The following is a 25,510-nucleotide window of genomic DNA, read 5'->3' as shown; positions in this document are numbered from 1 at the left end:
ACTGTTAAGGGTGTAAAGGTGGGATGTCTGCAGATGGGAGAAGGCATCACTTCCTCAGAGGACCTCTTACATAACAAAGGCAAGAAAAATCTCACATGTAATGGCATTGGAAGACGTGCTGTGGGACCAGTTTGGATTCATGAATGATTTCCCTCACACTGAATCGAGGATGCATCTGACATACTGTCTTATAAAACTGATTCAAATAAGTATTTTTTTTCCTTTAACATTCAGGAAAGATATAGCTCTGATCTGACAGAGATTAAAAGTAAAAAGCACCTTGTGATTGAATTCCTATTTCCTCATCGCTTGATCAGCTACACTTTTATTTGAATTTGCTTACAAAAAAATAACTCTTTCTCCAAGCTGGAGTGCAGAGACGGTTTTGCTGCTGCTTGATTGACAGTAAATGGAAGGCTGAATGTGTGGGCTGAGAATGTTTATACAGTATAAACAAATAAGTTTGATTTACAACAAAGATATAACCTCTGAACTAAAAGACACAGTGAGGTCCAATGAAAAGCCCCTAAACACATTCATTGTGTTATATCAATTACGAGACCAAAGAAATAAATGTCACTCTGTTCATACTTAAACATGCAGTTATTTCTTTAGAAGTATTTCTATTGGCTGATTACTGGGCATCACTGGCCCTCCCGTTGCTTGTTTGTGATGGTCCACTTGAGTGCATTCATTTTCAATAGCCCTTAATCACTGATGCAGTCTACAAAGACTTCATTGCACCCACATCATAATAAATAGAGCCACAGATGATCAAAGAGTACAATAAAAATTTTCCAAGACAAAAATCAAAGCTTGTTCAACAGCATGTGAGTTGGTTTGAATTAAAGCAACAGATAAAACACCTACAATCATTGACAATTTTGTGTTGTGTGGATGCTTGCTTCAAGTACAATAGTAAATCACCAACTGCACACGCAGCCAGCTCAAGTGTTCAGAGGAGAAAACAGCAAAGCCACAACAAAGATGTCCTCTTTCAAACCACCGTAACAACTATCTGTTGCACACAAAACTTTGAAATGCATGAGTATTTCTGAATTTACACTCCCTCCCACACATATATATAGACACACATAGAAAACAGGGCTCTGTATTGTAAATGGAGAGCACTCATCCTCATTTGCCTGTGCCATAATCCGAGTTAATGCCACTGAGCTCCTACAATTACACTTTAGAAAACACCAACACCACAAACTTGACTTTACTCTTCTTCTCCTGCTTTTTAGTCAGCTGCCAACCTGCTGTTAGGCTCACTTTCTCCTTGAAGAAGAAAAGAGTAAAACTATAAGCTGTCCTATCAGAACAAACTAGACAGTGACTCAACTCAAACACACAGCACAAAGGAGCGTCAATCAGCTGTTCAGAGCTTCCAAACAGGAGTTATGTGTGTAGTAGTAGTTTCTAGCTTTTCTGTCAACTCACCTCTAATGGGATGGACGTTGCCTGTCGTGTTGTCACAGAAGTGTTTTTGCTTTGGTCTGTCTGTTTCCCTGCCGCGCCTACTACCACAGGAGGCAAAGCCCCACCTAGCAGAGAAGCTAGAAGCTGTGAGTCGACTGGGAGTCCAGAGAGGAAATGGGAACGAGAGAGAAAGGAGGAAAGGACTACCTCACTCTTCCACTTTCACCCCCTGCTGCTGCTGCTGCTGCTGCTGCTGGCTCCCCCTCCTCTCTCTTCATCTCCCCTCCCCTCCCTATCAGGATGGGCCTGTCAGCCCTTGGAGAGGCAATCAGACATGCCGTCATGAGCGGGTTACCAAGGGTTAATTAAAGGAGGATGACAATGCAGAATCGAGCCAAATCAAGGAGGAAGCTGGATGGGAGCAGTACTCCGACTGTGCCCCGTCTTTGCCGAATGTCTCTGACTGGAAGTGATCTCATGCATAATACGTGAGACGGCTCTGAAAAGTCTGTCCGTACAGCCTCGTGTTGGGACATTATTCATGACTCTCCTCTCTCAAGCACTGAAAGAGCCTAATGGCGGGCAGTTCATCGAGGAGAAAAGGATGATGAGCTTTACTGAGGACTAAATTGAGAATCCTCATCAGATCCTAATTTACTGTCACACAAAGCTTCCCAGTATTACATGTTCTTTTGTTGGAGTCTGGTGTCAGAGGACTGTACACGCCACCTGGATATCCAGAGATCTCTTTCCAGAGACGCCAAAGATAAATCAAACAGTGTAAGCCATCCTGCTTCATCCTGCTTGTGTTCACTGCTAACACTATTATATCTATTACAATCAAACTTTTGTCTCTGATGCTGGTAATGTAAAATAAAATATATAATAATATTTTTTTTTTTCCCGGAATAGAGCTACTGTATATTAAAAGGTTTACATGAACTGGATACAAGTTCTGTGTAATAAGACAGGGTGATAGAGAAAAGCAAAGCAGGCATTTGTACACATGAAAATGCCTTTGATTCTTATTTCAAGATGTTGTGTCACAGGAAGAGAAATGTTGGCAAAAAAAACTACGAATCGGACTCGTCATTGACTGTGGAATTCAATTCAGCCCAGCACAATTCAATTAAAGAAAGGAACAGAGTGACCTTGGAGGGACGGCCTGGAAATGTATCTGTTGCCAAGCAGTGACAGACAGCAGGACGTCAGCGCTGCCTGGCAGGGCTGGTAAAGACGTCTCGGCTTCCTACTGCAGTGCAGTTAGAGATGACAACAAAATCTTTAGCCGCTCAGCAGCGAAGGGGTTTCCAGCAGGCTAATACAAGCCGGCAGGGGTTTGTTCAAGTCTATGGCAAAGTGCTGGCAAATGTGCAAACAAACAGCCCACATAAGTGCTCGCAGCCCACCGCCAGCCCAACCACCAACCTCCCTCCTCCTCCTCTGGCCTGGAAGGAGGTACACTGACTAAACCATATTCTCAACCTCAAGACAAATACCTTGTACTAAGTGGGGGTTGATCAGGATTTCTTTATTTTCTTCAGAAGTAAGGAACAAACACTACAATGAAGTCTTATCTATAAAGTCCAAATACCAGAAAACATGAATAGGACATAAGCTTGAAAGATTCGTTGAACAATCGATTAGTTGAAAGATCTAAAGAAGAGTCTGTAAGAATTTTTATTAATAGTTTAAGTCATTTATAAAGCTAAATGCCAAAAATTCAGTGTTTTCAATGTCTAAAATGTGTATATTTGCTAATATTCTTACTCTTGTGTGATAGTAAATTGAATATCTTTGGGTTTTGGACTGATGGTCGGACAAAACAAGCCATTTGAACACGTCATCTTGGGGTCAGGGAAAATGTGATCAGCATGTGATCAACCCTGGCATGGGGGTGGGGAGTTGGAGGCGACGGGTGAGTTAGCGGGCGTCAGTGGGTCACTTGGCCATTTGCCTTTGCTTTGTGCGGCAGATGACTTGGCAAACTGTTCACCACCAAACCTTGCATCATCTACTGCTCTGGCACAGGAGAGACCTAAATCCTTTATCTTTCTAGGATTATGGCATTACTACTTGATGGACAGTGGCAGCACAGTGGCAGATCTCCAAAGCCCCTCAGCCAAGGTTTGAATCCGACCACCAGTGATCTTGGCGTGTGTCCAGAGTCGATGATGAGCAACCAACATCCAACTGTATCTCTATGGGAGACTGACTTAACAGGTTTGCTACAATTGACTACTGTATGTCTGTCCTGACACTAGAAACTTTACAGCTAAATCAGAGAGTTGTCTAGTACAATAAAGACTCAAATGAAGCTAAATCGTATTAACAAATGTCTTTATGGAGCAACAAATACTGTCAATGCTTTTAGAAAGACTGTACTGTACAGACATTGCAAAGTCCTGGATTGTATTAATGTTTTGTTTGGGTCATTACTGATCAAAAAGAGGAACATAAACAATGATAAGTTCCTTATAGCTTCATAAAATGCTGTAATTATACCACAACACTCGTCATTTAACAAGATTACATTTTCATAATCCACAACAGAGTTGGGCTCCATGGCAGTTAAGTGAATTAGTAACGATAGGAGCTTTGTCGATTATTATCTTCACAAACTCATTAGGCCTGTCAGATGATGAATGGAGTCATATCCTCAGAAATCTTCACCCAAATGAATTGATGAGGCTGTAGCAGGAGCCCTTTGGTTCATTTATCCTAAAAATCTATCCTACATCAGAACCATATGACTACTCCGGTGTCTCAGTCCATCAGGAGTACTACAAACAAATCTTTTTTATTTCATATTTCTAAACAGAATGATAACGAGCTGCACTATAAGCCTTAAATGACGGGAAGACTACTAACAACCCACTCTCTTACCCAATGCAGGCACTAGATGCCCTTAAAATGATAAGAGCTAAATGTGATGCTTTGATTCCAAGGTTGTTTTTTCTTTTTATCACAATCTGCTGCCAACTGAATAACAAAGAAGACGATTCTCCCTGCAGTGATTCTGAACTTTAATAAAAACAAGCAGACAATTCAATCTTTTAAATGAATCCCTGATCATAGTAAACTCTCAAGGGCACAAGCTCTGCATCAACAATCAAATCTTTCTCCTCTGTAAACACTCGGCCTTTTAACTAGACAAACTTATTCGATTAAAAGTTTTAAATCACCGGAGCTTTAAGACTGGAGATATATTGGAATCATTGCTGCTAATGGAGGGAATCACTCTCTTTCTAATACAGCACTACATCACTGCACAGTTAATATCCATAGGTCACCTTCCTGTTCTCTTACATCACGTTACTTGTAATGTAGCTTTGTGGTACAACACGGACATTTAGCTCTTTCATGTTTTATTTATGGAGAACAGTTCATCTTGAGTGCATTTACATTTGGATTATAAACCTTATAAGGAGACCCAAATATAATCCTTATACTCATAATGCCAGGTAGAATGTCTTTGAATGCCATACTAGTGTGAGTCACCAACATGCCATCTCTGTTTCCCTTTAGAAAAATATATTACCGAGAATAAATCTGACTACTATATGGTCTGGACAATACACATTAATTCACATGAGGTGTCACATTCTTCACGTATAACCTCTTTAGCACATGCATTATGCACTGGGGAGGGACGATAAATATCTTATTAGCATCTTATGTCATCTATATGTCACTTTAAGGTGACTCATCATTAATGCATCACTGTTTCCCATACATCACATGCAGTCAGACCTGAGACCTTTGAATGGGAAATTCGCATAAACGGAGGGGACAATGTATATTTTTCAAAGATTTTGATGCCCAAAATTTGTGTCACATTTCTATCATGGAGAAGTTAGCTTCTGAGAGATTTCTTATTAATGTAATATTTCTACTATTCTTTAAAAAGCTGGAAAAAATGGTTGGAAATGATATTTAAAATGCTGACAGTTGGCTACAGAAAGTTAACTCCCATACAAAGAAAAGAGGGCAGGTATGGACACTGAGATGACCCGTGTGAGCTGATCTAGAGCTTGACCATATGGGACTTGTCATCAATCAGAGAAACAGACAGGCAGGTCTGACCTCACCCAGCACTGTCCCTTCAGCCTCACCCCTGAGTCCAACATGATGAGTCCAGGTGGATAAATCACCTATGAGAGTTGACGGCATCTCCAGTGTGTGTCTGCTGCCATCAGCGTGTGTGTTTCTGTTTTATGTGGTCATACCTAGCCAGAAGATGACCCTGTCTGCACATGAATGTCTTTAATCAAGTTGAATCTCTTCTATATTTTAATAACTTGTGAATTATTATTCATAACAGTGGCTGCTGCTGGTTCTTCATAATTCACAAAGTGGTTTTTAATGGTGTTCTCTTCTATAGGGTTTCTATATTTTTAAAATTAAGTTTCATATATGAAGTGGAAAATCTTTGTTAGTGTAACAAAAAACTGCATTTTCAACTGCATGAAAGTCAATGAGGACATGTTACATAAAAGACATGTTGCTCAGAAGAAACCAATTTGTAATTCTTAAGGCTGCTAGGGGGATTTGCACATGTTGTTTTGGGGCATTCACTGAAATGACTGCTGTTGTTTTTTTGTAGGGGGACAGTCTCCACTCACAACAAAAAATAGAGGGTATAGAACTATATCAGATGTACTGTCTTATGAATCTTGTAAATGCTACGTGTAGCTTTGGTGCAACAATGGTATTAAATTGGATTTATATTGTGAAATTTAAAAGTTCTACATACTACATTGGAACATGAAGTAGTTCTTTACTTGTTATTCCTTGTATTATTACATCCTTCCCTCATGGCTTACATTGTAAAATAAAGTGAAGTAGTGTCATTGTTTGCAGTATTTGTGCTAATGTCTCAAAATTAAAGTGGTAACAATCTTCCACAGAGACACTGATGGCAATGCTGTCTTTCACCTCTCAGTCTGAGCGGATGAATAACCTGCCCCTGACTGAAAGAGCTGTGCTTCACAGTCACAGAGGCATATGGCCAAAATATCATGCTGAGAGCTGCTTCAGGCAGGCTCAGTGCAGGAAAAGGGACTGTAACAGAATACACTTACTGCACTCAGTCAACACAGAAAGTCAGACCTTATCCACTAAGAGTGATGTAAATATACAGCTATTAAAAAGACCAATATACTAGACATCCTGGTATCTATGCAGTATGCCAAGTTTTGGTTGACAGTGGAAATTGAGGTTTTTTTGGACTCAAAATTTCACATTCAGTAAAATGAAGTAGGGCAGGATGTCCGTTCTGTAACTACTTGACTTCACTCATTAATTCAGTGAGTATGGTTATTAATGAGAATACCAAGCTTCCCCTGGAGGAAATTATGACAAATATTCAGATGAATGATAAATAGAGAGTGCAGCATCCAGAATGGAAGACACAGTTAAATCAATGCAAGAGAATAAGAAATGAGGGGAAAACTCGGCTTCCAAATAATGGAAACTTTTCCTTGAGCTTCTCTGAATGAATAGATGGTTAATAAGTGTGTTTGTGTGGGCCACAGTTTTCCTGTTTTTGAGAAAATATACACTATGCAAGAACCTGCACAAGTGAGGACACATATTTGCATGAACACACACACACACAAGAACCAGACACAGCTGGGTACTCAGATCGGCAATAAAACTTCTTCCAATTATCATCACAGTTTGCTAAGTTTAGTCTGTGTGCCTGTGTGCTTTTCATTAAGGTGGAAAGGCTGAAAAAAGACAAACGTCTGAGAAACAGAAAGAGACTGACAAGTGCCAGAAAAATTCAGAAAACTAGAAAGAAGAAATGTTGAAGCACTGCAGTTTCAGGTGTGATGTGAAAGAGGATATTTTCCTCCTAAGTGGCGCCTCCGGCAGAGAGGAACTACACAGGAACTTATATAACGACCGGCGTTGTCATTGATGGCAAAAACCTTCTCCTCCAAATCTTCTCGCTGCTTACGGCAGCACTGATGAGCCATGCAGCCTCCCCACGACTGTCACAGCTCTGCAGAGTGACAGCCGTGATCCTGCTGCTCAGCAACACACATATATACGCAGAAGTCTGCACACACACACACACACTTTAAATATAATACAGGACAAGCGCACAAAAAAGCTCTCTTTTTGTCAAGCATGGACAACACAACACACATTCACACACACAAACATGTCTCCAATCCCCCGAAGCTTACTTTTCAAGCAGCAGAAAGAGAAAAAAAATGCAGAGCCAGCTGCCATGGTCCAGCCCTCAAACAAGAGGGCGATAGAGAGAGAGAGAGAGAGAGAGAGACAGTACCACACACACAAGGCACCGGGATGCTAAAAGCGAGGCCCTTTTACTTATTCATCACTCTGCTGAGAACGGGGAGCCTGTTGGTGTCAAAACACTTTCCTTGGGCATCTTTTCTTGACAGTGGAGCCACGAGCATGCGCTCATCTATGTTGCATGACAGAAGAGTATTTTTAGAGCGGGGCTTTTACCCAAGGCTGAATTCACTATTGTTTTCAAATGAACTGATGAGAAGAGGAATCTGAGCTCTTGGTGTTCAGCTGCTCCGGAGTAGATGGTCAGTTCCAGGAAATTCTATTCTTAGCACAAACAAAAAAATCATTTTGATGCTCAGTACTTTTGTATCTTGTCACAAATCACTTTTGGTTTTGTGCATACTGGTGGTGTGTGACAAAGACACTATGTAAACCTGAGTCACCCACGTATCTGATTTCACCAGCAAATGTGCGCAACATCTAACACCACCTATAGTCACATCAAGCACACATATGCGGTTTACTGCAGCAGACATAAGCCCACACTGTTCTCGCTCCAGATGGTCTTAGTCACCTGCTGGCCATGAGTCTCGATCTGATGAGTCATTAAATGAATTTCCTCAGGGGCTCTGTTGGTTTGGGATAAAGCTGCCATGGGAAGCAGCTAGAGGAGTCGTTATGGACGGAGAAAACCATGAAGCATAATGAGCCTCATGGGAGAACAGTTTATGTACACAGACTGACTCCCTCTTTCTGCCTCCCAGGAACTCTCTCTACTACTGCCAGTGTACCGGGAGAACTGGGAAGTAAGTGCTGTGTATTTGCGTAATGCTTGATTGAGGTAAATCATAAGAAAGTGTCTGCATGTGTGTATCTTCCCAATTATTGTTCATAACTGAGAGAAAATCGTGAAAGAGGGGTAGAGAGGGGAGATAGGTCTGAAAACATTTTAACACTCAGTAATATTCTCTTTACTGATAAAACAACAATGATTATACAGCTGTACTTGGTGAACAAATGTTTTGTTTCAAACTACATTTCATGGTCAGATATCACTAAAAAACAGCTTGAATCCCCTGCTCTGCCTTCATAATTTCACACTTACTGTAGGTACCAGAGCCAAAATAGAAAAGTAGATTTGTTGTCTGAAAAACACAACTACTAAGAGGGTGTTGTAAAGTATGTATCTACAGTTATAGCAATTGCAGATGTTCCTGTTCAGCACAGTTGAGGAAGTCAATACCTTTATGTTATATAGTACAATCAAGCATTGTATGTGTAACACAAACACTAACTTCTTTATCCACAGAGATAACCTTAAATCTCAAGTTTAATTAAGGAAAATAGTTTAAGAACATCAACAGTAAAAGTTAGGTTTAGGTTTTAGAGGGAGAGATTTTGTCTTAGCCATTTCTTAGTCACCAGCACATTAGCATGCTAACATGCTCACAATAATGCAAGTATATTGATGCTAAGCAGGTGTAATGTTTACCACATTTACCGTGTTGGTTTAGTGTGTCAGCAAGCAAGCATTTGCTAATTAGCTCTAAACACAAAGCGCGGCTGAGGCTGATGGGAATGAAAGAATGTCTGCAACAAATTTCACAACAATCCATCCATCAGTGTTTGAGATGTTTCAGTAACAACCAAGAATGTCAACCTCATGGTGGCGCTAAAGAGGAAAAGTCAGGGGATCACCAAAGTCATTAGGAATCTTCTTGTCTGAATCATCTTGGAACAATGAATGTCTGTACAAAATCTCACAGCGATCCATCAAACAAACACTGAGCTATATGAAACCTTTGACCTACTGGTGGCACTAGAGGAAAAGTCAGAGGATCACAAAACTTAGAAAGTATCTTCTAGGGACCCTGACTATCTGTTGTAAATTTCATGGCAATCCCTCAAATAGTTGTTGAGATATTTCACTCTAAAACACAAATGTCAACCTGCTGTTCATCAAAGTCAGTAGTTCAGTCTGTACTTTACCAACCAATCGACCAACGCTGCCGTCCCAGGAGCCACACTGCTAGGATGGATAAAAATCTCTAACTCTGATAATCCTCAGCTGAATGCAACAAGTTTATTTTCCTTTTCTAGGGATTGGTAAAAGATTGATTGGGGATATTTTCCCTTCAGTCAACTCCTTACTGCTCTATTTCTTGTATCTTCCAAAGGCAGAAAGGTTTCCTGGATAAAGAAATCGAAATGAGGCAGGAATTGAGCAGCCGTGCAAGAAAAAAAAAAAAAAAAAAAAACTACGTGCCAGTCACTGAGGCATAGAAAATGTGTGAAAATGTATTGTTTCCTACTGTGGTTTGTTTACAGTAACTATAAAGAAATGGGTGATTGTATTTGTTGTTCCTAGAATGCCAGTATGTGCATTGGTGGGGATGAAATGTTCTTCAAAGTCAGGGAACAGATTGTTTGAACTTGAGCCTTATCCGCTACTTATTTCAGTTAAAGCCAGGGGGTTATGAGGAAAAGAAGAAGAATGCTTTGGGGTAGAAGAAGGAACCAATCCTGGAAGGTATATCCTGTACTACAGAGGGAGGTAAAGCCGGGCTAAGGTGTGAAGCCTGGTGAGCAATTGCTTCGGAAATGAATTTCCCCCCTGAGCTTTGTCATGTGTCAGCGGGAAGTGACAGCTCAGCTTCTGACAATCACATGTCAGAGGGAGGCTGGGGGAGGCATTAAAGCTATGTGAGTTTTAGTGGGTGTGTCCATGGTTTTGTGAAGGAAAAGGGAAGAAGGAAGGAAGGAAAACAAGGTTACAGAGTTCAGATTCTGATCCTATCAGGAGTCTCTTGCCTGCAGGTTTCTTAAGGGGAAGAAGGCATCAATATTTCCTCATCACCCCTGAGGCCCAAAGCACTAACACAGACTTTAGCTGAGAAAAGCTGCAATTTTCTGGATTTATGTCAAGGCCAGGTGAGAGATACTTTAGGCAAATTATTCAAATGCAGAGATAAAACATATGTAGGGTGATGCTGAGACTTGGCAAATGGAAGAGACAGTTCAAAGGGTTCATATATATTTTCATCCTATCAGTGTCTTTGCCTGAGTGTCAAGTCTGACAGGCAGATCAGTTTGAGACTGACAGGGGGCAGGTTAATCGCCTATTCTGAACCTCCGGTCAGGTCTAGCATGTTTTGACGCTCGGCCGGTCACAGATATGATCAGACTCGCCCTCGGCTGACCAGCTTGACTGGCGGTTGTGACGCTTGTGAGACCGAGCACGTAACCCCCAGAAACAGCAGGATCATCTGGACTGTGAAAGAATTGGATTTATCTATAGAAATGTAGCAAACACAAAGACACAGACACAGCAGTACTTCACCCTGTTTAAATTCGACTAATGTAACCATGCACATTTAGCACATTTCCATCTCCTTGAATAGAATCCCTAAACCCACTTAAGTCCCAGACATCCACACAACAATCTGAATATCTAGCTGAAATAATGTTGCTTTATATCCGTTTTTTTGTTACTTTAATTTAATTACTTGCTTTCGGGTTGGCTTAGAGTGTCTTTAACATAACTTTACTCATTTAAAGCACTAAAACAAAAGCCAACTGAGTCTTGAGAGCCATATCTGATTGCTTTTCAAGCCTCCCACTCCTCTAAACACTGCCACTCATTAAAATCTTGGCAGAAGACGAAGTTGCGACGCTGGGAAATGTCACAGCATCAGTCGATTCCCAGCAGCCTCTCTGAAGGCATGTCATCACAATCTTAGCTTGACAGCTTTAAATCGATAGCACGTCTCTCCTTTTCACCTCGGTTAGTCTCGGATGTCCCTGCAGTACGGGGGTGCCCTGGCTATCACCTCTGAAGGACATGAACTTATTTTTTACTTTATGCTAGAGGCTTGCTTTTTGTTTTTGGTTTCATTATTCTTTTATTGGGTAAACAAACATCCATGATAAGCAAGCCAGACATGTTTGGTGCAAAGCAGTTTGCTTCCTATCAGTCGCTGAATGAAAGCTCTTAACCCGTGCCATTTTTTCAGCGCTGAATCATTTCCTCTTGGCCATATCTTCATATACCCTCGGCTTGTATCTTGAAGTAAAAAAAATCCCATTTCTTCTCCTAATATCATGTAAATAAAGTCTCTGGTACTGACCCCTGTTCACCTTAAGATAAGAAGAGGTTTTGTGTAATGTCAGTGCTTTAAAGCTACTTCCAGAGAGCAAATATGAATATAATACACTAATCTATGCAATATGCAGTCTTCACAGGGTGGTAGGCAGACAATATTTTCAAGTGGATAAATGTGGATTTTTGTAACAATATAAAAACAAAACCATACAGCGTCCGTCACAAAAAACAAGATGTACAGTGATTGATTATTCTTCTACTGTGTTACCGTAGCAAATGTACCGACTTGTTTACATTGATTGTTAAAGCTACTTCTGCTTGTTTGCATGCTAAGTTGTAAGGTAGGTAGCGGGCAGTTACATCACCTCAACTCATCTGGCTCTAAGAAGATGTGTCTGCAGTTTCTGCTTGGCAAAGTTGATACGCTTTTAACCTTTCTGCCATTCTCACCATAGCAATTCACTTTTCTCACGCACACGCATCACTGGCTGCAAAACACAATCTGGTAGATTTGCCATTGCAAACATCCACCTGGCTGCAGCTGGAAGTGAATGGCAACGAGCAAAGCCACGGAAGCTTATGCTGCTGAACTCACAGCCAAATGCCAATGATGATAAGTGAAATGTAAAATGTCATCTATCTATCCAGTGTGTCTTTGGATTGATCTCAACTTCAATGAGGACCTATACCATGGGGCAAGATTAGTGGGTTAGCCAGCTTTTTTGGAGCTTAACTCAGGTTTTCTGGTATCACAAAGCTGGCTCACTTTTAACCAGGATAGATCACCTCAGTAACCTAAGCTGCACGACTATCCTGCTCAACAGCCCGACTACAGACCAATGATATATCTGCAAAAATTGAGACGTCATTCCAACAGGATCTCGATAGGAACAATAGAGCAACAGATATTTTTTATAGGTCTATAGAATAACGCTACTGTTCCAATCTTTCCATACCAACTCAGAATTTGAAATAGAACTTCTAACAAAAAACAGCAGTAAAGAAATACTTTACCACACTAAATACTGTGCAAAATATAGTGATAACAGCTACACTACATTTGCACTATAGAGTTTCTTTCATGCCCAACAGGATTCCTCACAGTGTCGATACTTTGACACTCTTATTTCATCACTGCAGGTCAGAATAACATGAAGTGACTCTGAGATAGTAACTGAAAATAAAAACTATACTCTCTGTTGTACTCTGTTGTTTTATTAGAAAAATAATCCACACAATGTAATTAGCTCCCAGTGAATTATAAATGCAACATTTTGGTCAGGTAGAAACTTTTTCTCTTCTTCTCTCTGCTTTGGCGGCAGAAACTTACATAACTTTTAACTTTTTATGTGTATCACATATAAGAGTTTGTATATCATTAGATAAAAAGCAAAAATACTCTTTAAGATAATATATTTAATAATAAATCCAATACTTATTTATAGTGTTAGCCTTAACTTTAATATTTGGAGATTATTTCTAGTGTTTCTCCTGCAACTATATTTCACCTCACTGAATATCCCTTTGTGCTGCTGCAATAATCAGATTTCCTTGCAAGATGAATCACTGTTTCATCTTATATCACATTAACTACTCCATTCATGGTTCTGACAGTGTCTTATAATTAACTGTCTGAGCACTTTCTTTTGAACATGCTCAGAGCAGGATAGTGAAACCCAGAGTTAAGTGGGCAAGTTGATAACTAGCTTTGTGTTACCAGTTTTCCAGCTGAACTTGCTTCATGATATAGTCCCCTGAGTGCGGTCCAAATCAAACACACATCAGCAAAACAAGCAGCACCATTTGACTGACGGACTCCATCCTTACCTGTCTATGTCGCCCTGCATCTCTTTGCCTCCTCTCTGAGATATTTCTCGAGAAGAAGCCACGTCTGAGGCTCGGCCTGTGTTCCGTGCATACAGATGGAGGCCGCCGTCTGTAAGGTATCTGTGAGAGAAGAAATCATTAGAGGAAGCAGACATCCCACCTCGGGTTGGCACAAAAATTTGAACTTTTTAAAAATTCATAAACAGCCATAGGTTAAGTAGAAAATAAAGCAGAGAAAGTGCATTGGCTTATTAATGAGCTTTGGTTACAACGTGTATTTGTGAGATGCAGCAGAAGTACGTATGAGCACATTTATGAACATGCAACTGTATATTCGAATGCACGATTAAGTAAATGTTCACACTCTGTAAATCTGTGGATGTGCATGTGGCAGTGAATAATTGGTTAGGATTCGAGGCTACTGCCAGATAGCTATCAGACACGGCTGATAGGACATAGGGATCATTAGTGTTGAGCTAATTAGGCTAATAATTCAGCTAATCACCTTTCCCTCCTGACGTGTTGTTACATTTTCTGATCAGACACGTCTTTAATCCTACGCGTGTTTTACTCCATCACTCCTCGCTTAACTTCCCTCACAGTTTTCCCTGCCCCCGAATGCTTTTAGGGAAATCTTAAGTGCACGGATGCCGAGTGGGAGTGTGTGTTCGTGTGGGTGCATGTGTGGAATGTGAACTGCTTTTCTAAAACACCTCCCGCTTGCTCAAGGCGTTTATTTCTATAGAGTGAATGAAGGTCGGAAGCCCAGACACACATGTTGCTGTGCTGTATTGTGGAAGACACTGACTTATTTTTTCTCATTCAAGCAATCTGTCAGTGTATCGAGTGCCCACAGAAATGTATTATTTGAGCCTTCCCTTTCAATGCATGACAAACCTTTGATAGCCTTGGTGGATGTCTGCAGGCTGTTTATATTAATCCACTCAGAGAGATTGGTGAGGCCTTGGTGACTGTATGAATACACAGCTAACTGTGAATTTCAGTGAATTTTGGACTACTATGCACAGTGACATCGAATGTGTCACTTGTATTCATAATCATACAAAAAAGAAATGGCCTTCGAAGCAGATTGTAGTATGAATGACGTAGAGAGTGAATCTACTGTATCTTAAAGCTGGTATATACTACAGCAAAGCATATTGACTTCACAAAATGTCATGAACATGAGCGTGTTTTTAAAATATACAATAAGTTATGTGTTTAATGCATTAATGCATTAAAAGGCAAAGACACTCAAGGATTATGATTATTAAGTCATAACTAGAAACATTGACTTGTATTACATTATAGCACAATAAAAGTATCATGAGCAAATACTTACCCAGACCTCAACCAAACCAAATTGTTTGCAAAATGTTTTCAGTCATGTAAATCTAATTTTTAAAAAAAGGGTTCACATGATATGTGAATTGCTAGGTTCATTTCGAGTTCATGGCTATTTGACTCAAATATCAACAAGAGACTCCACCACCAAACTGAAAAACATATGTATGAAACCTGCTATAACTCCCAAATTGATTGATGTTTTAATAATTTAATTTCTACAGTGCACAATGAGCTTAAATGTTTGCTACAATGTTGTTAAATGTCTGTTTAAATCAGTTAACATGAGGTAAAACTGACTATATTTTCAAGTACAATCAATTGAGAAACACACAAAATGCTCAAAAGTCAGACTCTTCAGTTATGTATGTAAATATGGCTGTAATCTATATGGTCAAAACATTATTGATTGGGCCTTTATAGCAGGAAATTAGAATTAGTCAGTGTGTTAGAAGAAGCTAACATGCTTGGCGCTAGTCATACCCGCTGGTGATCTCATCCATCCGGCCGTTCTTTCCTAGGATGTCCCCATCACTCATGTACCCTGCCACCTCCATCTGCTTCCCTCCTTCCAGCCCTCCTCCTCCCTTCTCCCCCTGCTCCGCCCCCCTCGCCCCTGCTGCTGCTCCTCGCCTCAGGGGGGCGCTGTACACAAACCTGGAGGGGTCCGAGTGCCCACTGTAGCGGCCTGTGGTGGTGCCAGCGCCTGTCGTGCTCGCCCTGGGCGCAGCATAGCTGCTGGGCATTGAGGGGGCGTCGCCTGCCTGGAGACGTGGGGTTTGGGATTGGCCCAGACGCCAGGCCATGGGGGAGGAGCGTGCGGTGAGGGCTGGGAGACTCCGCCCGTTGACCTCAGTGGTTACCGTGGTATCAAAGGTTGTCTCTAGTGTACTGTGGAGACAGAGGAGTAGAGAGAGAGAGATGTATGGAAATTTATTCTGGCTTTCAACATGATACAGCAAAAACTCACTAAGCTTGGTATTTGTCAAACATCTGACATTTGCTCAACATTCTTTAAGGCTCACTAAAGAGGGTCTTTGCAAAAGTGCCTCAAATGGACTGAAACCACCAGTCCAAGACATTGTAGCTATCATATCAAGAGCACTCTTGTGCGAAGGGCAAATCATTCAGGTGAAAAGATCAGTCATACAGAGCTGTCTACATCAGTTGAGTGTCACTTCCTTCAAATCACATGCTGCTTCTTCTTCTAACATTGTGTATGTGTGTGTTTGTGTGTGTGTGTGTCTGTGTGTGTGTGTGTTTGTGTGCTGGTGAGTGTGTGACCTTCCTAAAGTGCTGTTTCTTCCGGTGTGTTAACTTAAAGGGGGAAGAGAGAAGCGAGTGTCTCACATGAGAACATATGTCAGACCATCACAGTACATCACATTGGAGGAAGACATCTATGTTTCCATCCAACTATCAAGTAAATTTTACAAAACACTTTTGAAATGTCACAAAAAGTAAAATCTGGATTAGGTGCATTTGCATCAGCAGAGTAAATAACCCCCCTGAACAGCAGAACCCAAAGTTGTTAATGCATTTTTGAAAAACAGTTGGCAAGTGTTGTTGTTCTTTATGGAGTTATACAAGAACTAAAACTATGAAATAATGCAAAACAATGGTCACACAAGGACAATGGACATTACAGTATATCACATTAAAGGACCAGTGTGTAGGATTTAGTGGCATCTAGTGGTGACGTTGCAGATTGCAACCAAATGAATACACCTCCCCTCACCCTCACCGTTCAAGCGTGTAGGAGAACCTATGGTGGCTGTTAAACTTGTGAAAAACGTGAAAGACCCTCTCTAGAGCCAGTGTTTGGTTTGTCTGTTCTGGGCTACTGTAGAAACATGGCGGTGCAACATGACAGGCTCGGTGGAAGAGGACCTGCTCCCTATGTAGATATAAAGGGCTCATTCTAAGGTAATGAAAACACAATGATTCTTATTTTCAGGTGATTATACACTAATTAAAACATACTTATGAATATTATATTCCATTTCTGCCAAGTCTGCTCTGTTAGATGCCACTAAATTCTACATACTGGTCCTTCAGTACCACGTTCTACTACAGAATATTCTCTCAGGGAAATTATACAAAGCCTACATAATGACACACAAGTTGTAGCCTTTGTTAAAAAGCTTGGAAGCTTTATAGAGACACTGAGGAATCTTAATTGACTTGTGTCATTTTTGTCATTTTTTTTGTCATTTTAGTTGAAAATGCATCTAAAGAGAGAAAGAGATCTTGTGGAAGACATAAAAGAGAAAGAAAAAGAGGCCGTGTAAACAAAAGCAGCCAAGACAAGGAATGAAACCTGATGGATGGAGACAAAAAGAACTGACTCACTATCCTGACTATCCTCTATTAGCCCTGCAACAGCTACTGCTGTCAATTTTTCCCTTAATGCTGTAGAGGGCTTTGAATATGTCAACTGCAACACACTACTTTTATCTTTCAATGAATGCCTTGCAGGGACATTTTTTGAAACAAAAGGGATCAAAACCCAAATTGACTGTGACAACGACATAATAAAGATGCAGCAGGTGAGATAAAGACAACATCTGTAGACTGTGAACACAAATGTAATATACTCATGGCCACTCACACACCAAGCCCTGCAACATGATGCGTCTGGACACGTAAAGCCAAGCATGGCAGCAGTGGTACCTAGCTTGAGCTCTCTCTGCTGGGAAAAACAGTGCACTGCATTCACATAGTGAGGCAAAGAAGAAACCTGACATTAAACCAGGCAAGCTGCTCTGCTTTGTGTTTTTAAGGATAAGTTGCTAATATACATACATTCTGGCCACAAATATCCCTGTGTAAACACATGTGTTGTATTATATCTATTACCATAGAAACAGGACTCACGCATGTAGCAAAAACCAACAGTGGAAACAGGATTAAGCTTTACATGTATGTCATATTTGATTTTCGAAATATCAGGATATGATGTTTGTACGCTCATACACAAAAATGTATCATTATCAGTAAATGTACTGTATATAAGAATTCTTTACATGTTTGCTGCACAAATGCTGCAGTGTTGTTTTACCTTTGCTGAATTCTATTTAGATTAAAAAGATTATAATTTTAAGCAGAAAAAAATGACTGTAGCAGAAGATGCAGTTGAGGTGAGGACAGCAGCTGGATAGGTGGGATGAGATACCTATTTGGATGCCTACCTCTGTGTGTGAGCCTTCATTAGGTGACAGAAGCAATGACATCTTAAAGCAATGTCTCACACATAGCAGTGAGAGAGGTGTGAGAACATCCTTGTGAGTGTGTGTGTGTGTGTGCTTGGTGAGAAAAGGCAGGGAAGACTGCACCCCTGTGATGCCAAGTGCCAAAATGAGAAGGGCAGCGATGCCAGCCATATTCACAACGCATCTCTATCAACACCTCCTGAGATCGACACACACACACACACAAGAGAAATGACACACGCAATGCCAAATGAAAAAAAGAAAAAAGAAACAACTGCTTATCTGACAAGAGATCACAGCCGAATATGGATAAACAGAAATCAATTTGCCACAGTATAGAAATCAAAATCATTTAAACATTCGTACACAATGTAGCTTGCTAAATCAGCTTATCTTTATCTCCATGCAGCAGAGAGGAAAAAGGAGAGAGACTGATAAACCGAGTGAGGCTGTACAGCGTGTGTGTGTAGGTGTTGAGATAAAGGGGCGTGGAATCGAAGAATATGGCTGAGCAGCAAACAGAGGAAAGATGACGTGATATTTTTTTAAAAATCTAACCTACCACATGCAGACATACAATATATGTTAAGTTATTATATTACATTCTCTTTTTTTCCACTTTATTGTCAATAGGTCACACCTCATCTTTCACATGTCAAGTGGCACAAAATCAATACACTCTAAAATGTATGATAGGCTACAGAAAGCATTTTTAAAAAAATATATATCGCATTTTTAATGTCAACATATTGTTGCTGACATTTCAGATACTGAATAATTATTATCAAGGACCAGAAGTCTCTAACTATAACCAGCAGTACTCTGTATGTTGTTTTTTAAAATTAAAACCACATTTCCCATAAACCCCGTTTGTTTTAAGGAGGATCTTTGCTTCCTCAGTTTAAAATGGATGAAATTCAAGTACAAAAAGAGACACTTTAAACCAATAACATAATGTTACTGAGGATATGTGAAATCAAAAACCAACTTGGAGCTATTTTCAGAGGTGATTGTTCAAGTAGATGCCTCCAAAGGTGTCAATATCCAGATATTTTTTAACCTCTGTGAACTTGGTGACACTTTCATCTGGGTATGTAAGATTATAAAATAAAATAAGCACACGGTATATGACTTTTCCAACAGTTCTTCAACCTCCACATTTTAAAAAGTTTTAGTGTTTTAAGTGCTACAAGCATCCTGTTGTTTGGCCATGAGATGATCCAGTGGGACATGACGACTAAATCTTTTTGGACATATGTTCATCTAAAGCTTGGAGGTGAAGAGAAAGCTGGCTAGAAATCAAACGATGAAAAAAGGACAAACGTAGAGGCCATCATTGTCGTCATTGTGTTGTGTTTTGAAACAATTTTTTGTTCATCACTTCAACAGTATTCAACTCTCTGTCTGCTATTCAATGTCTGGAATAAAACTGAGCTACATCCAAAATAAATCCTAATACAAGGAGATTATTTTATGTTTAGCCAAGAGCTCAGTGGGAGAAGAATTCCATGCTGACAGCAGGGAACTGCTTATTGCTGAGTAATGCTAGATATAAATACACTGTAACTTTCTCTTACTGCTGAGAGTTTAACAGTTAAACATCTCTTTCTTATGGAGGTTAATTCACTGATCTTGGTAAAAATGTAATTGTGCAGAATCTCCTCAAAGGCGCTCCACAAATGTCATGTTTAGTATTAGCCACATTTTTTTTTTAATAATAGCTGTTCCATCCAATTTGGAGTCATATAGTCGAGTTTCTAATATACACACAACAGCAGCAATTGGGATTCTCTGTAAGCTTGCATGAAAATTTAAAGTGGAGATCAAATCTACCCTGTGAAGGAAAACAGTGGAATCAGTCATTGTGAGTCAAAGGCCACAACAGGAGCAAAACATTTTAAGCCTCCAGTCTACTTTTGGATTAATAATTATTTTAGTTTTTATGCCAGGGTCAAGTTTTGTTTTCAATTTTCAAGCAGTTATTTGCTGTCTAGAAAGTAATGATCCAAATTAGATCACCACCACCACCTTTGTTGAGATGAATATATATTGGAAGAACATTCTAAGTTTTGGTTTTCCAGTTAAAGGGGGTTCAGATGCTCTGAGCACCTGGTGGTTTTCTTCAGACTGAACTAGTGTTGCTCAAGTCACCATCATCCCGTTAAAGGAGCTGGTATGAACTTGATTTGGCTCTGCAACATAAGCTGAAAAACTAAGGCTGTGTCTGAAATGACTCCCATGTTCACTCACTCACAACTCCTCATGTTCTAGACACTCAATACTTAACTCTATAGTGAGCCGTAAATCAATATTTCAGGCTCTTATGAATCATTTTGCATCATTACTGACAGGTGTGGTGTTGCACAACTGTAATTCTAACATCCATTAAATGTGACATTGGGGCAATGTGGGATTGCTAGCAGAGTTATGTACGAAATACTATATAATGGACTATATTTACTGTCTGCCATTAGGGAGTGATTTTTAACACAGGATTGTATTCTACTGAGTTGCATTAGTTCAAATGTAAAGACTCCAGTTTTTCTTTTGCTGGGCTCATCATCAACACAAACCTTGTACTTACAACAACAGCACTGAAACTAATAAGTATGCAAATTCTAATTGGCCCACATTAGTGGACAGACTTAAACTGGCATATTTGGCATGTTGTAAATGTATCTGTAACTTATCATTTTTTTATTGAAAATTTTAACATATTCAACCAGCTATGATTTATCAGTTGTAGTCAGTGGTCTAGTTTCATGAGATACATTAATGTAAAAACACTGATGTTACATTATTAGGATGGTGCCATCACTGGGTATTTCACGACCGAAGATATTCCAACCTCCTTGCAGAACTAGATATCAAACTGATACACTTTGTAACTCAGCAACTCTTGTGTAGTGGGTACACAGTTACTGCTCACTGGCTTTTAAGGACAGAAAATGATGTCATCTAACATTTTCATGTGATGTGCATGTGTGTGTGAATCTGCGTGTATATGCTGTGTGTAGGAGTGAGGTTAGCTTTAGTACTGGCAGATGTTAAACCCTCTTAGGATGCGAGCAATTCAGAGCAATTGCTCACTGTCATCACAGGTCTGATCTTCAATCTGGACCCTGAGAAAGGGGCCCCGCCCCGCTGATAACACAACCATCTTTCACACACATGCACACACACTCCAGTCACTTTCCATCTCCCATTACAGACTGAAAACTCATTTTGCCAAGAAAAGCCTTGTATTACCTTCCTCCAGCTGAATCATGTCATTTCTCTACTCAGTTGGACTGCTCTCAAGAACACTGTCAAGGATTGAAAACTGTCTCTGGCTTTGATTCCTCATTAATGTTAAGTATTTGTAATTTGGGTAGTTCAGGAATTCACTTTTATCGTACTGTTGCAATCATAGCAAATAGCCTGGTATTGGTGTGTCAGCTAAAAGCCTAAAATGCACATTTAACAAGAAAAAGCGTGCTTGCCTCTGAATCCTGGACATGCACTCAAATAGGACCAACGGCTATCTCCTCAATTCCAAAGCAATGAATAATTTAGCCGGCCCCCGTTGTCTCCATACTCCAAGTGTAAACACAAACTAAACAAACCCGACCGGGTGAGGCTATTATGTACCAAATGTCATCTGGCCGTTGCTGAATCCCCAAAGGACTAGACAGGGATCCCTCAGGCCCAAGCAGACGGGTAGACAAGAGGAGGGGAGATTTCCCTTTCCTGGATGCTCTGCCAGGTTTGTCCTTGAAGATCACAGCATTTCTTCACACATGGAGCTGTTTCTTATCCTTTCAAATGCCAATCAATAGCACATGTCATTGACTGGGTTGAACAAAAAAAACAATAGGGGGAAATTAAACGTGTTTTTTGATCAATCCTCATTGTCCGTGGAGGCCCCAAACACATCTTGATCTCTGATGAATGCTGTGGATGTGACCTGAGCTGCCATGATGGCTGCAGCATCAAAACGGCAAGGTCAGTTCAATGAGAAAGGGAGAAGGTTGCAGGATCTCTGAAACTGTAGCTCAACCCCACAAAATATTTGTAGAAGAGCTTTTTCTAGTGGGTCAATAATTATAGGTAACATTAGCTGTCTGACTTCCAGGCAAGCTGCACCTCTCTGTGGTTGGGTCACATTTTCTATCTGAATTTTCGTGATGCGAAGTCTAGAGCAGGGAAATGGATCAGAGAGCTGCAACACATTACGATGAACACTACTGGTGAGAAGAGCAGATATTCAGTATACTACTTCAGTCAGTAGTATATTTTTTACTCTTAGTATATCTAATGTGGCTGCAGACTGTATGATCACAGGTGTGCTGCCATCAAACCAACCCAGTAAACTTGTTTTTTAGCCCACAGTAATGTGGTTAAATGTAGTTACAACATTAAGGGTTTTGTGTTCGGGGGTGCACTCAGATTGAGCTAGTTTTCAGTGCAGTTGTAGGACAGATGGGTAAAACATCTGTCTTGAATGTATGCCATAACAGAAGTTGCCAAAATGCATACAGCGGCAATGCCATACACATTTTGTTCACACTTGTTATGTGACAAGTAATGGCATCTAGATGTAACAGCAGGCCCACATTTCACTGAAATCTTGCTGCAGTACCACTGCTCCACCCCTGAGAGGAAATGTTTAATACATTCCCTTTTTTTTTTTTAGCCAACTGATGAAGCTACTGTATTCTGCTCCACCAGTTTTAAAAGAATAAGCACACCTGTCCAGCATATGTAAAGAAAAAAGCTCTACATGGCTATGTGTGTGTGTGACGATGATGGAGTTGTGGGGGGATGTGGGGATAAGACGGACAAAGCACAGCAAAGACGGCAAAGAAACAAAAGCCACTCAAAATTGCAAAATAATGAATGTAAAACACCACTCTTTACATAAACTTTAACAACCGTAACTTACTGATCAATTCTCTGCTTTAATGCTGGCTTATAACTTTTTTTTAATAAAACTTTGACGAAGAACCGACTTGGATCAAAGCGTCTATTTGAAGAAATTTTGTGGCTTGGAGTAACTGTGCGGGCGCTCCTTTTATTTATTGATGATATTTTTTTGAATAGCCTTGCACCAACGTGATGTATGTATACTTACATCACTTCAAATTTAGCTTTCTCCCTTTAAGACATACCTCACTACAATTGTAACTGTATGAACAAGCATCTTGAAATGAATGCCTTCTGCTACTTTTATCCATTGTATAGTACACTGAGCCAGATTTTTTGAGGCAAATACTTTCACAGGCACATGCTGACGTAATGACTATTGTTTTATTTCATCCGTGACAAGTAGTGTGTTAATCAAAAGAAGACGTTTCCTGTAGTTATGTGTAATAAAGAAGAAATTCTGTTGGCTGTGGCAGTGCTGGTGGATGAAACTTTTACATTTTGATGTTTCCTGCTGTGCGTCTGAACACCCGGGCGTCAGGGCTGGAGTATGAACATTTACGGAGAGAGAATCCCAAAGTGGGAGCAAGAGAGGAAGACTGAGTGATGAGTATGACAGTCATGTCCAGCCGAGCGTAACAGTGATTAATTACTAAAGGTGCTTCAAAGCTTCATGGTGATTACAGCCATTTCTTATCCAGGAGAGAGATTAGGATGGTCTGGCCAGGCTTTTGTCATGGACAGAATTCTCACTCCAAGGCTGTTATCACATTCAGAATATTAACATGTAGAGAATATACACACACACTGGCAAACGCTCATGAACTGACTTCATTTTTTCCATTAAACCTAATGGCTAAAAACTGCGTAGTAGTAGCCCATACACTATTTCACAGTGGCTGCTGCCATCTTAGACCGGTGTTTACTGCTTTGCTGTTCCGCTGCTCCGACACACACAAACACACACATGCAGACACGCCATATATGATGCTAATGTGGAGGTACGACGATATATTTTCCATGTATTTCATGCTGACTGTCCTTGCGCGTCTGATGAATGTGAATGAGACTTGTGTTCTAATCAAATATACCTCAGACCCCAACCCTGTGAGTCCCATTGGATTAAATGTGGTGGTAAGACAATGCCGCTGTATTGATTGTGCCTGGCTGAGACTCCTCTGAGGAAAAAAAAAAAAAAAAAAGTAGAAAACAAACACACCCATGCACACACACACACACACACACAGACAGACTGCCATCTGTCATGGCTGTCGGCAGCCTGGCCACCATCTTCCTCTGTAAATGGGGCAAAACACACAAAATAATAGACTGAGAGAGAAGCACGGAGACGAGTGGGGAGCCGTTGCCCGGAGAGCTGACATAAACCAATGGTTATCATTTTGTCTTCGCCTGAGCCGCAGTCTCTTCACTGTGTGTTGTTAGATTCTCAATGTTGCCCATGGCTCACAGATGGGACAGTCTTTTAAGGTACTGGTTGTCCATCAACTCCTGAATGTCATTACATGTGTGCCAGCTGGTGAGGAAGGTGACGCTGCTTTTTTAATTAAATCCAGGAAATGTGGAGGAGAAGATGGCGTGGAAATAGAGGGAACGTCATTAATAGTTGGTGACATATCTCCCTGTTGGATCGGTGTGATAAACTGCGTAGGGTGAGCCTGAGATACAGTATCAAAATCAGAACTGCTTTTATTTGCCAAGGACACCGGATGCACAAGGAAAGTGACTTGGATAATTGGTGCTAAGACATGAAGCTGTGATCACAAAGGAAGCCTTTTTACTTCTCTTTGGTTATTTTCAGTGGTTTCGTCGCGACATGTGTGGGTCTTCGCAGTGTGTGTCTTTTGTTTTGGCTGTGACGCATTTTGCGGGAGTTGAAGCTTCAGACTCGCCACGCATTACGTCAGTGTGAAAATAGCAGTTGAGGGGGGGGCTCTGTATAAACTGCAGCTCTCAGATGAGACGATAAAACTCTGGTTGCTCTGTTGTTCCTGCAAGGAAAATGAAACCTCCACACAGGAAGGACCAGGGCTCGAATAAAAACTCTGGACATTACTGCAGAGAGGTGACAGTACGTACTGCCCTCAATTGTTCATATTTGTTTTCAATATTGTTCCTTAAAGCTGCTAAGACCAATATTTTTATATTAACAATGGATCAAATAACTACCTGTATCTGAATCTACCTACAATCGTGTCCATTGTGGTGACGGATCCAAAGAGAATTATCACTTACTCTGCAGTGCTCCTCAGCTCTTCGTAGCGTTTTAGCATCTTTTAACTCACTGTTTTGGTTTCATTGCCAGAAACGTATCGCTTTGCTTTCATGAACATTGTTTCTAGATGCAGCAGGCAGCCATTTTCACCAAAAAAGCTACAAAAACCTACTGTACATAACATGCTGAGCATCA

General features: G+C 40.5%; 1 protein-coding gene across 10 annotated transcripts in view; it reads right to left on the bottom strand.

The window, feature by feature from the left end:
• nav3 (neuron navigator 3) overlaps nucleotides 1-25,510 on the bottom strand; it is an 88,561-nt gene that overhangs the window by 48,252 nt on the left and 14,799 nt on the right. For 9 of the 10 annotated variants that reach the window (XM_067582132.1, XM_067582138.1, XM_067582133.1 and 6 more), the window contains exons 4-5: nucleotides 15,449-15,856; nucleotides 13,622-13,741 (exon numbers count right to left, since the gene is read on the bottom strand). In XM_067582132.1, the coding sequence (XP_067438233.1) occupies nucleotides 13,622-13,741; nucleotides 15,449-15,856 (528 nt within the window). The remainder of the gene's footprint in view (nucleotides 1-13,621; nucleotides 13,742-15,448; nucleotides 15,857-25,510) is intronic. The other variant, XM_067582141.1, reaches the window with a different exon arrangement.

This window comes from Thunnus thynnus, chromosome 23 (assembly GCF_963924715.1).
Source record: "Thunnus thynnus chromosome 23, fThuThy2.1, whole genome shotgun sequence".
NCBI classification, from domain to species: Eukaryota; Metazoa; Chordata; class Actinopteri; order Scombriformes; family Scombridae; genus Thunnus; species Thunnus thynnus.
Note: the sequence above shows the minus strand (reverse complement) of the source record. Positions and strands in the feature narration are given on the sequence as shown.